This window comes from Coffea arabica, chromosome 3e, assembly GCF_036785885.1.
Source record: "Coffea arabica cultivar ET-39 chromosome 3e, Coffea Arabica ET-39 HiFi, whole genome shotgun sequence".
In the NCBI taxonomy this organism is placed as follows: Eukaryota; Viridiplantae; Streptophyta; class Magnoliopsida; order Gentianales; family Rubiaceae; genus Coffea; species Coffea arabica.
In genome coordinates, this window is record NC_092315.1 from 46695167 (window position 1) to 46706889 (window position 11723).

At 36.0% G+C, this 11723-nt stretch overlaps 2 protein-coding genes and 1 long non-coding RNA gene across 4 annotated transcripts; all 3 read left to right on the plus strand.

Moving 5' to 3' along the window:
- The first annotated feature begins 399 nt into the window (after positions 1 to 399).
- LOC113737733 (F-box protein At5g65850-like) lies at positions 400 to 1629 on the plus strand. The gene has a single exon (XM_027264915.1). It carries the CDS (start codon positions 400 to 402, stop codon positions 1627 to 1629), a length of 1230 nt encoding a protein of 409 aa, XP_027120716.1.
- A 1963-nt stretch (positions 1630 to 3592) lies between these two features.
- On the plus strand, positions 3593 to 6528 carry LOC140038309 (uncharacterized). Of its 2 annotated transcripts, XR_011842139.1 has the most exons (4): positions 3593 to 3784; positions 4619 to 4699; positions 6017 to 6085; positions 6177 to 6528. It is a non-coding gene; the product is annotated as an uncharacterized lncRNA (long non-coding RNA). The 2 variants fall into 2 exon arrangements; XR_011842138.1 differs by lacking the exon at positions 4619 to 4699.
- A 2636-nt stretch (positions 6529 to 9164) lies between these two features.
- LOC113737734 (putative F-box protein At5g62060) lies at positions 9165 to 10391 on the plus strand. The gene has a single exon (XM_027264916.1). It carries the CDS (start codon positions 9165 to 9167, stop codon positions 10389 to 10391), a length of 1227 nt encoding a protein of 408 aa, XP_027120717.1.
- Positions 10392 to 11723: the final 1332 nt, after the last annotated feature.

The following is an 11723-nucleotide window of genomic DNA, read 5'->3' on the forward strand; positions in this document are numbered from 1 at the left end:
GACTATCAAAATTTGTTTCAAATTTACATTGTGTTTAAAGTGATTTATATGATTAAAAAAAGAATTTGACATTCTGTTTAAATAGATGAATCCTTTTCTTGAATTGATTGATTGAACTGACAATCATCCCTGTTCCGTTTCCGATAGGTACGCGGTCAACCGTTATTAATTGAAGCTGCATAGGGCTTTAAGTATAAAGCATCAGTTTTCGTGTCATAGCCTCGTTTATGATGGCTTCGCTATTGCCGCAGCTTCCTTTTAAGAACTAGTGAAAAAATGTTACTTCGCCTCTCAGATCAATTCTTTTCTTGCTCTGTTGGTATATATTTGTTTATTAATAGATTTGGGTCCATCAAAAACAGCAACTTCTCTTAACAGAGAAAAATCGTGCAGAGCAAGATGGAAAAAATTAAGGGATCAAGGGTTTCAAGACTTCACATCCCAGATGATGTGACCTTCAACATCCTTAAAAGACTCTCAGCCAAATCGCTGATGAGATTCAAAAGCGTTTGCAAGTCGTGGAATTCCCTAATTTGCGATCCTTGTTTCGCCGATTGCCACCATATCCGATCCCAGACCAGGCCTGATGCTTCCTATATTTTGTTCTATCTGTTTAGACCTAATTACAAAGCATTAGCACTTTTCCCAACAAATTCTGAAAAGGCAAGCCTTTCCAATCAACTTCCTGTCCATAAATTGTACCCAAGATTCATACCTTGCACTAACGTTGTCAATGGCCTAATCTGTTTGTGCAGTCCCAATAATCTTGGGCTCCTTCACCTCCTTAACGTCACTACTGGGGAAAAAATAGCCCTTCCCCCTGGGAAACGATGTCATGTTTTCGGATATCGTCAGTTACATCGGCCCCATTATCACCTAGGATTCGATCCTGTCACCAAGAAGTATAAATTGCTCTATTTCCATAAAGATACAAGAACAAATATCATAATACAATGTCTCATTCTTACAATTGGATCCAAATCATGGAGGGCTATAGATTGTCCGGAACCTCCAATACTAAGTGGAACCACAATTTCAGTTGATGGAGCAATCTATTGGAAGGATAAAACGTTCATCAGTGGCAAAAAAGTTGTACTATATTTTGATATTGGAGAGGAGAAATTTGGAGCTGTTGCTGCTCCTCCTGAAACTGATGGCACTGAAGGAACAACTACTTCACTGATCCAACTTGGGATGAATGTAGCTTTCTTGAGCATTGACAACAAAAGCAGAAATTGGATGTCTTGGTCGCTGAACAAGGCTGATCAGGTGTGGGTGAAGGATGAAAAATATTTTAAGGATTCATTTTTGGGTTACTGGGACTGCGTTGATAGAATAATCGGCACCACGAACACGGGCGAAGTCATGCTAACAGTACTCAAGCGAAGAAAACCATGGTATTTTCATATGGAAGAAGAGAAGCACGGCAGATCAGAGTTTTATGATATGGAAACAGGAAAGAGTAGGACTACTTCTACACTAACTCTGCCCAGGCTGCCTGTAGAAACAACCAATTGGGATCCAGTGTTAGGTGATGTTGCTGCCAGTAATCAGGTGGAAAACATTGGAGATGTTGCTGCTACTCATCATGTGGAAAACATTCTCCCTTTGAGATCGCTATGTGAGTAAGCGAAAGAAAAGTAGATTGGTTTCGATTTGTTGATGGTTTTGCTCAAATAAGTAATCATGGGAAATTGGCTTCCTGCTAGATCATAATTAATGTCCTAGGTTATTATGTGTGAGCATATAATGTTTGAATGAGTTTCCGGGGAATGGTGAATATCTCTCGTGGAAATATATACATTTTTCACATTTCTTGTTTGAGAATTGAGTTAACAAGTTAGATTGCTCCTCAAAAGTAGCATATTTCGTGGGTGGTTTTTTTTTTTTTTTTAAATATAAAAGAATTCTTTCTGGTTTTGCAGTTCAAGCATCTCATTTGTTCTTCTAGTTTCAAAACTATAAAAACTTCAATTTTGTTTTACATAAGACTGGGAGAGAGATGAGACCTGCAAATTTAGCAAAGCCCATAGTAATTTGATTTGTCGTTTCATGTGCTTCTTAAATAGAACAGTTGCATTAGCAAAGAAAGAAGAGCAGAATGAGGGGGTCGTTAGGCCACAAATGCATAGAATCCAATATGCCCAAACACTTTTGGGTACTTGAGGGACTATACATGATGCTACTCATTGAAGAACTTGCAGAGAGTGTGTTTGGATAAGAAATTATTTGAAATATTATTTAAAATAATTACTATAAAATCATTTATGATATGATATATGTGAAATAAAAATATTATTGAAAATATAATTATGATACATGCAAAATAATACTCCGATAAAACTATCTGAATACACTCAATATTAGCTAGAAGTATCTACGTACAATGGAATTTGGTTTTTTCTAACACTGCTGCTGGAAGCAAAGCATTGTTTTTCCCCCAGCCAACAGAGCATGAATCTGGGTTATTATGGTGTCAATTTTCATGAAATTTATCCAGAACTTGCAATTGTACAAACAATTTGGCTTTTTTTTTTGTCTTCCTTCAATCTTGTATTTCATGTTAAGTAGTCGCTTTAGTAGTGAAGACATTAGGCTCTTGGAAGGCTCCAAAAGTCCATGAGCCCAACTCTTGAGTTTTAAACAAGAGCAGGATAATTTGAATAAATAAAATTCCAGTTGTTAAGGACCAATAAAACGGGTGATTCACTTATTAGTCAAGAATCATGATAATGCAAGCATATACCGCACATATAATATCTTCCTCATAAGGTAATGTATGTGAGAATAGCCAAAACAACTTTCCACTTAGAGAAAAAAAAAATTTGTCCTTCTATTGTTTGGCACTCCATCCCATTTTTAGTATTTGACATAATCAATGTTTAGATGTTAGAATGAAGAAATATATATATATATATATATACAGATTTTCCTTAATTTTGTTGGAATCTTTATGGAATATTAAGCGATTTTACTTTTGTTTTCATTGCTTGTGCTATGTTATTTGTGTATCTACTAGGGAACGTTGACATTTTCTGCACACATGCATATCTAATTCATTCTACAAATATTCTTTGTAAAATTTTTGTATTCATTATTCAGTTTTCATTATCTAAACGAAATCATTACCATCTAAAAGTTCATCTAGCCACTCAAAAAGAGAAAAAAAAAAAAAAAGAGTTCCTCTAGCTTGTAGTTCCTTTATCTCTCATGACTTAAAAACTTGGCATAAGGGCTAATTTGGATCATTCTCCGCTTGATTCCCAATAGCCTAACTATGATCACTCAACATCAAAACTTCTTCCACACTCAGTTTTGCTATCACTACAACAAAAATGGCTTTTCCTGACATGTCTATAAGGACACTTTCTAATTTGTGTCATTATAGCAATCCTATCATGACACTTATTATTAATTCAATAATATATACTATAAATTATTTTTATTTTATCTAATATAAAAATAATAATGTACCTTTAGACTATCTAGCGTGACACTTGAGAAAATGTGAGAAAAAAAAGTGACGAAAATTTTGAAATTCAAGGCAAAAAAAGTGGCGGACTCTCATCTACTTGTCTTTTACCGTGAGAAGCAAAACAAAGCTTTTCTAAGTGTTGAACTCTCTCACAAATCACCTCTACCTCACTTTCACTCAGACGCCCACTCTTACCTCTACCTCCACCTCACTACTGCAATCTCAATCTCTCCGACGATTGAAGACCGGTGAAGTACCATGGCTCTCTGGCATGAAGACCAAGTAATTCTCCAAGTGTCTGCAGCGAAGGTTAGTTCTTTCCCTCTCCTCTCTCTCTAAAATAATTTGCAAATATTTTGGCCCTAAGCCTATTTTTTTTTTTTTGAAAATTTTTACCTGCATTCTTGTCGAATCTGCATTTAGGGTGTAATTTTATGGTTATTTACATGATTAATCTTTTCATCCCTAGAAATTTATTGCCCTAATTTTTAATTGGGGGAAAAATTGTTAAAAATTTTTGCCTTTCATCATGAATCCCCTAGATTAATTGCATCATCTGCCTCTTGGCCCGCTTGGGAAGGACTTGCTACTTCTCAACCATTTTTTGCACAAAACCCAGCTACGGCTGGACTTGGCAGGGGAAGAGTTGAACAAAAATTGACCAGCGGTTGGAAAATTTTGGTTGTTGTTGTTGGTAGTGTAAAATGTTGACCATATTTTCTGCTTCTTTCCCTCATTAGACAAACCTACCCAACAAACTTAGAAAACATTAAATTGGATGCGTTTTGCCACTAGTTTTTAGGGTTGATTTAGTTTATCCAGCAAGCTAATTGGAGCTTTTGTATGGGCACGCAGAATTGGAAGTTGAGTACTAAAATGGGTTGATTTTGTACTCTGTTTTATGAATTAAAGAAGTTGCTTCTGCTTTGCAGCTGCATTTTTGCTTCTGCTTTGCAAGAGATTGGGTTTATTGGACTTTGTGGTTGGTATAAGAGGATGAGTGGTGTGATTATGGTTGTTGGCAAGTATGAGGTGGTAATTAATAGATGAAATTAAAGTTTCCAAGTGGGAAAAGATCATAACTTTTCTCTAGCTAATATTTAAGAAGTCCGGGTGTTCTTAGGTCTCTTGTTACTCCAACAGATCAGACGAAGGATCAGGAAAAGGAGTAAATCATCCGAGTCCTCTTTTGTATTGCAAACATCCAAGTTCGGAGACATAAAGGTTATTAGTGAAATCTCTCTCTTTCTCTCCCCCCCCCAACACACACACACACACACACTCACTCACTTATTGCCTTTTCGGTGCATCCACTCTTTTGATATCTATATGTCTCTGCTGGGAAATCCACATGCATTATCCCTCAAATCTAGCTGTTGAAAGCCATGAGAAAGCTGGGAGGAGCTTTTTTCTTTAAGAGAATTGTCTACTGTGCATGTTCTATATTTTTCATGAAATTCCATTTTTGGCATTGTGACTTAAGACTTAGCAAGAAATTGTATGCTTCCATGGATGTGTATTTGTGTATTCATTCATGGTGGGTAATATGTAATCAAGCACCACATCGTACAGGTTTTATCAACTTGGAAGTCTTGGTTAGCATCTTCACAACTTGTGAACTTGTACCTTTCGCATTTGTCTTTCTTATCGTGTATATAATACTTGGCTTCGTGAGCATATAGCAATTACTCCCAAGGTTGGTCTCCTCTTCTCATCATTACTTTTCATGGGACTAATTGGTGCTTTTGAGAAGTGAAGGTTCTTTGTACCTTGTTTCTATTAGCTACCAAGCTTTTCATTAGTGGTCGTGATTTTGAGGATCTTGTAGAATTATGCCCAATTGCGAAGTTAAATTGTATTAATGGATATATACTATACATGATTGTTGGCATACTAATTGAATAGGTTGCTGTCAGTGGGGTTTTCATTTTGTTTCACTGAGGGCCAACCCCAACCCCAAACTTGTTTAGCTGGGAGTTGGATTTCATAGTACTTGTCATGCCATTGACTTTGCTCATCTGAGTTCATCTTGTGAGGAAAATAAATTGTTCTGGGTAGTTAGTTCCTACAGTCTGGGCATTTAGTTTTGTTCTACAGCTTAATGCAGAAATGTGGTGGTTCTTTTCTGAGTCTCATTTACTGGCAAAATGTGCTTAAGAAATTATATGCTTTGATTTTTTCTGAATTTTTATTTGGGGATGTTTAAAAACGAAAGGTAAGAGAATTTGAATGGGGAAGAATACAATTTACAGGGCAAATTTATGCAATAATTTTGCGTGTAACATTTAAATGATGTTTTAGGAGAATTAACTTTGTTATAGTCAGCAAATTCCTGGATTTCTCCAAATACAAAAATTTACAGTATTTGATATGTTTACTTGCGATATAGTCTAGATGTGCCTCGGTGCTTCCTCCAAAGTTGCATGTTTAGACCAATTTGCTTCTGCTTGTGATTGAAGTGGACATTTCTTTGCATTCAGAAGCGACGTTGCTTTAGATGCATGTCAGTATGCTGCGCGTTGACTAACTTGTCGCATTCAGTGTTTGGATAGGTGGGAGTATATTGGCGTCACTTGGTTCCTTTCAGCAAATGTGGTTTACAAAATCTGAGTAAGCTTTTACATCCACTTTACCTTTCAATATTCAACTTTTCTCCTTTTTTTCTCCCCATTTTCAGTCTGTTTTATCTCTCGATTAACAGGTTTGAGGAACATGAAGCTTCTAATGTTCAAAGAAAATGCCCGTAAAGTACTTTACTGGTGCGGACAATTATCACATTAGACAGAAATTCATGGAGTTGACTTCACTTTGATTAGTTCGCTGACAGTATGGGTTGCTCGGTTTTAATATCATGCTTTATAGGCGCCCAAACAATGTACTATATATATATATATACTGTACCTCTCGCGGATCGTTGCTAATGTTGTACAATTATGTTACCTGACTTTTAGTTCAGCAAATTATACTTGTTAGGGAATTTTTCAAGTTTGTACTTGTTATTGACTTTTAGTTCAACAAATTATATTTGAGCATTGACTTTTGCTTTTAGATTACTACATGCATTCTGTTCTTTGGGATAATTTTACAAGTCCTTTGGGTTTTTTGATTGACGGAATATATAGCAGGGAGCACTACCTGCAGGTTACTTCTATATAAAAAAAAAAAAAAAACTCCTGGCAGTTAAAAGTGTCAGCATAGCTCCGTTAAAAAAAATTCCTACTTATTACTGACTATAACTATCCTGACACTTTCGATTATCAAGAAAAGGAATTTTCGTTGGCAGATGAGATGTTATAACAACACAGTTTTCCTGACACATTTGAATACTACATACCTATCCCTACATTGGAAGGGACGACACTCGTCCTAGGTGTGAGGAAAAGTAAAGTGTCAGATTAAATTATCTATACTGACACCTTTAAATGCCGTTAAAGGGCATTTTTGTTGTATAAAGTGTTGTTTATGCGATCTTGCACTCAAATTTTTGCCCAAACAAATCCAAGTGTCCAACCATGACTGCATTGAAATTCAAAATTTAGTGCAAGCACTATGTTTCCAAACGGTTTCTTTTTTTTTTTTTTTTTTTTTGGGTAACACAAAAAAAAAAGTTTAGGCGAAGGGTAAATTATCTGTTTCGATGCCTGAGCAACCAACATGCCTCATCGAGGGCTTTCATTAGTTCTTACATGACTTTATCAAAAGCTTCTGTCAAGCGCAGTGACCAAACATGATTAACTAAGCTAACTATTATTCTGGAAGTTTTAAAGTTCAGATGGTAGCATTTAAAGTTTTAAACTGCAGTATTCTAGAAGGTCTATTAAAATGTGTCATTCTCTAAAGTTATTGAATTATTTTAATCTTTAACAACTTTGATTGATGTTATCCAAAGATTATTGGTTGTTAAGTTCAAATCCCAAATCCCAGAGTAGCATGGGACATAAATCCCTAATTTATTTTAAAAAATCGTGCATAGCATGAGATATAAACCTGGTAAATACTATGATAATTCATCCCAGTTAACTAAAGGGGAATATGTGGAACTTTCCGCACTGCAATTAACAAGATTGTATTCTAGGGTTCTAGCTTAAAAGTTAACCCAAAAAAAAGGGAGAGAATCTATGAGCATATGAAGGAATGAAACTCACATTAAAACATGCTTTGTTTGGATTGCTAAATTTTTTAGAGAAAATTCTTTGGGGGACTTTTTTTTTGGAAATATTCTAAATATATTTTCAAAATTACTCTTTTTTTTGATCTCATGTATATCAAAAAAGTGTTACAATGCTATTTTTTACCAAACATTCTAAAAAAATGCAATCCAACCAAATTCCAAAAAATGCAATCCGAAGGTAACAGGAAAGGATGGTATATGATGACATAGCCCCTAAAGTAGCCCCAAAAAAAAAAAAAAATAGAGAAACAACATGTAGCAGGATACGAAACCTATAGGACGAGAGTGAAATTGAAATTTGAATTTTCCAAATCTCACAACACTGCATAGTAGTAGTACATATTGGGAATGAAGGAGGGACAATTGCTAGTGCAATCATTCTGAAATAATTTTGTTCATTTAATCAGAATTTACACCTATTGTTTAGTTTTTTTTTTTTTTTTTTTTTATGTAAGTGGAAAACCTCGAACTCGAGACCTATTACTTACACTTCCTCCTCTGAATCACCCATTTAGCTATTTAAATCACTTCAAAACAGAAAATAAACTTAAAACAAATTTTTGTGCCAAACATAACGTTAAGAATGATGTTCATCACCTAATCCCAGTCTTATACTCTCTCTTTTTTTTTTTTCCAACCAATCATGGCTCTTAACCTTCAGAAAACGGTTGCATGCCCCTAATTCGTGCGCAGCATCTAAGAAACAAGGCTACTCCTACTGTAGGACGCAAGAGCTGCTGAAACATACTGACCAAGCAATTACCAAGCGCCCTCTACAAAAGCAAATAAACAATCGCGGGCAATAGCTAGCAGAAGCTCGAAAACCCTCTATATCCTTTTCCTTTCAAGTATTATCTTCAAATAAGAAAGCCAAAATCATCAAAGTGAACTGACTAACACAGTTTTCTTTTTCATCGTTAGAGAAAAATCGGTACAAAAAAAAGTGCAAAAAAAATTGATTGAATTATTTTTGTTAACACTGAAAACTGTTGACCCAAGTGGTGTGCAACATGCCCACAATTTAAATAGAGGAAAGCTGTGAATTAGTCATTAGCTAAGGGTTGCAGGGTGGAATTTGGCTAGGATTTTTTTCCTATATTTTTTTTTACCAGTTTGGCTAATAGGCAGCCAATAAGATGGGTCTCATGTGTTAGTTTTTTTTTTTTTTTTTAAGTATAATTAATTTGAAAAAGGTTAGAAATCAGGGATGCAATAATTATAATTGTGAGGGTGGATTTACATGGTAATTTAATTTAAGTGTGATTTAGGTGTCTAAGGAGTACTCAACAGATAGCCATTAGAAAAATCCTTCTTTTATCACAGTGTGATTTAGGTGTCTAAGGAGTACTCAACAGATAGCCATTAGAAAATCCTTCTTTTATCACCAAAATTGTGTAACTAAGAAATAATAATTTCTTTCCGTGTATAATTCCAATTTGCAAACGAGAATCGTGCAAATTAACGTCCCCTGTATCTGGTCCAGAAGAACCCTACGAAAACGATAAAAGAAAACGAGGCATGAAACTGCAAGAGTTCACAACCCGAAAGTTGTTCAGCAAGATTAGTAGAGAGAAATCAATGGACTCAGGGCTTCAAATCCCAGATGATATAACCTCCAATATCCTCAAAGGACTTCCAGCAAAGTCCCTCATGCGATTCAAAAGCGTCTGCAGGTTATGGTATGCCCTAATTTGTGATCCTTTTTTCGCCCGTCGCCACCATATCCATTCGCATAACAGGCCTGATGCTTCCTATATACTGTTTTATGCACTAAGACGCAATAGCAAAGCAATAGCTCTTTTTCCAACAAATTCTGATGGAATTCTTTCCACCCAACTTCCGCTGCATAAATTCCAGCCCAATTTCGTACCTTGCACTAGTGTTGTCAATGGCCTAATCTGTTTGTGCAATGCCTCTAATCTTCAACTTCTTTACGTGCTTAATGTGACCACGGGGGAAACAATGCTCCTTCCACAGGGGAAACATTGCCGTGAATACAGTTATAATGAAATTCTTAGGCCACTTTTTTACCTGGGATTCGACCCTGTCACAGTCAAGTATAAGTTGCTTTATTTTCATAGAGATGCAGGTGCAGGTATCATACGTGAATGCCACATTCTCACACTCGGCTCTATGTCATGGAGGGAGATACATTGCCCAAACTATGGTGAAATCATGCGTGCGGTTTCTTTTAACGGAGCCATATACTGGAAACATAAGGCAGTCATGAATGGAAAAAGATCTTTACTTTACTTTGATGTCGGGCAGGAGAAATTTGTAGTAATTGAAACTCCTCCTGAAATTGATAGTGCCGGAGGTACCATTTCACTCATCCAAGTTGGAAAAGATGTGGGTTATCTCTGCATCAAAAATTTTTGCCGCAGTTGGACCTTATGGACATTGAACATTGATGATCATCAGGCTTGGTTAAAGGATGAGAAATGTCTTCAGGATCCGGATTTAGAGGGCCCTTTCGTTGATAGACTGATTGGCAGCACCAACACGGGCGAAGTCATGGTAAAAGCAATTAGGTTCAAGCTTGGTTTTATTTGGCATGACCATGTTGATGCAAAGGAGCCACCGATATACGAGTTTTATGATATGAGAACAGGAAAGAGTAGGAGGCCTACAATCGATTTGCCTAGCCTGCTTAAGAAAGACGGGAATGGGGATCCAGTGTTAGGTGATGTTGCTTCTTGTCATCATGTGGAAAATATTCTCCCTTTAAGATCCCTAAGTGGCTAGGTCAAGTGAAAGAACAGTCGAGTAGAATGTGTCAGTAAATAGATAGTGTGATACATGAATTTGTTTATGTTTTGGCTTAAATAAGTCATATGGTAAATTAGTTTCCTTGCTAGACGATAATATCCTAGGTTATTATGTTTGAGTATCCATATGATGCTTGAATGAGTTCCCAGGTAATAGGTGATCTCTTGACTCTTGTGGGCATATATATGTGTGTGTGTGTGTTTTTCCATAATTGTTCTTTAAGGACGGATTTAATATATTCGATTTTTCCTGCTAGCCATGAGGGCACTCAAGAAAAGTTTTTTTTGTTTTTGTTTTTGGGGAAAATGTTCAAAATTCTAAATGCTAGGAGTATTGTTAATGCGCAAATTAAGCAGTTTATTTGTTAATATTTTCCCCTTTATTTTGACAAAATGTTGTGATAATTTGCTAGATTCTACTTATAATTGAATTTTTGTGTGATTTCTAGGAACTTCAAGTTAATTGAGGCAGAAAAGGAGAAATCGAAGCCTAATTGAGGAAATTCCATTAAGAAAATCTTGATACAAGTTTCTTAGTTGATACTAGAAAGCATGCATCCCATTTGATAGGGAATGAAGCAGAAAACTACCAAAAAGGAGGGACTTTATGGAGAATATGGAGACTTCTAAGGGCTTCAAACCTTGGGCCCTTGAATTGGTGGGGGACCACAAATCTAGTGAAAGATATTTGGTCATTTGGGCTCTTCAAAGAAAGCAACGTAGAGAGACTTGGAAGAAGAAGTAATTTTGGAGACTTTGTCCACATGTGTGGGGACCACCGGAGATAGCTTTTAGTCATCTTACTTTTGGCTTTTTAAGGGGAGGACGTACAGAAGCAAGAGGACACCTCTAGTTTAGCTTTTTAGTTTAGTTCTAGTTTCCTTTCTCTTGACTGGCCTCTGACACACGCCAGGTGTTCGACAATATTCCCCAACGGGAAAAACATCTTTTATTCCTTGCTTTCTAGTAAAAACGCAATGCCTTTGCAATCCATTACTTCGTGTGGTGATTTAATCATGAGGCGTGGCTAAGTTTATCTAGTCAGAGGTTAAATCGAAGCTTTGGTTCGACAAAACTGTGAGATCGAATTTATTTGCCTACGTTCTTTAATTTGCAAGTATTTATATATTTCCTGTTCACTTATGCATATGATTATTTCTTGCAATTAAATACTTGATCACTGTTTAATTGTGTGAGTAATTAACAACCATCTAAGAGTGCTCAATCCGTAATTGTTGGGTAATTTTAGTGCATGTGGCAAGTGACATGATTCAATTGTATTAGAAACTTTTGAGTTGTTGTTGTGGAA

Excerpts from the sequence above, each read along its gene's own strand:
- LOC113737734 (XM_027264916.1), top strand. The coding sequence starts at position 9,165 with ATGAAACTGCAAGAGTTCACAACCCGAAAGTTGTTCAGCAAGATTAGT.
- LOC113737733 (XM_027264915.1), top strand. The coding sequence starts at position 400 with ATGGAAAAAATTAAGGGATCAAGGGTTTCAAGACTTCACATCCCAGAT.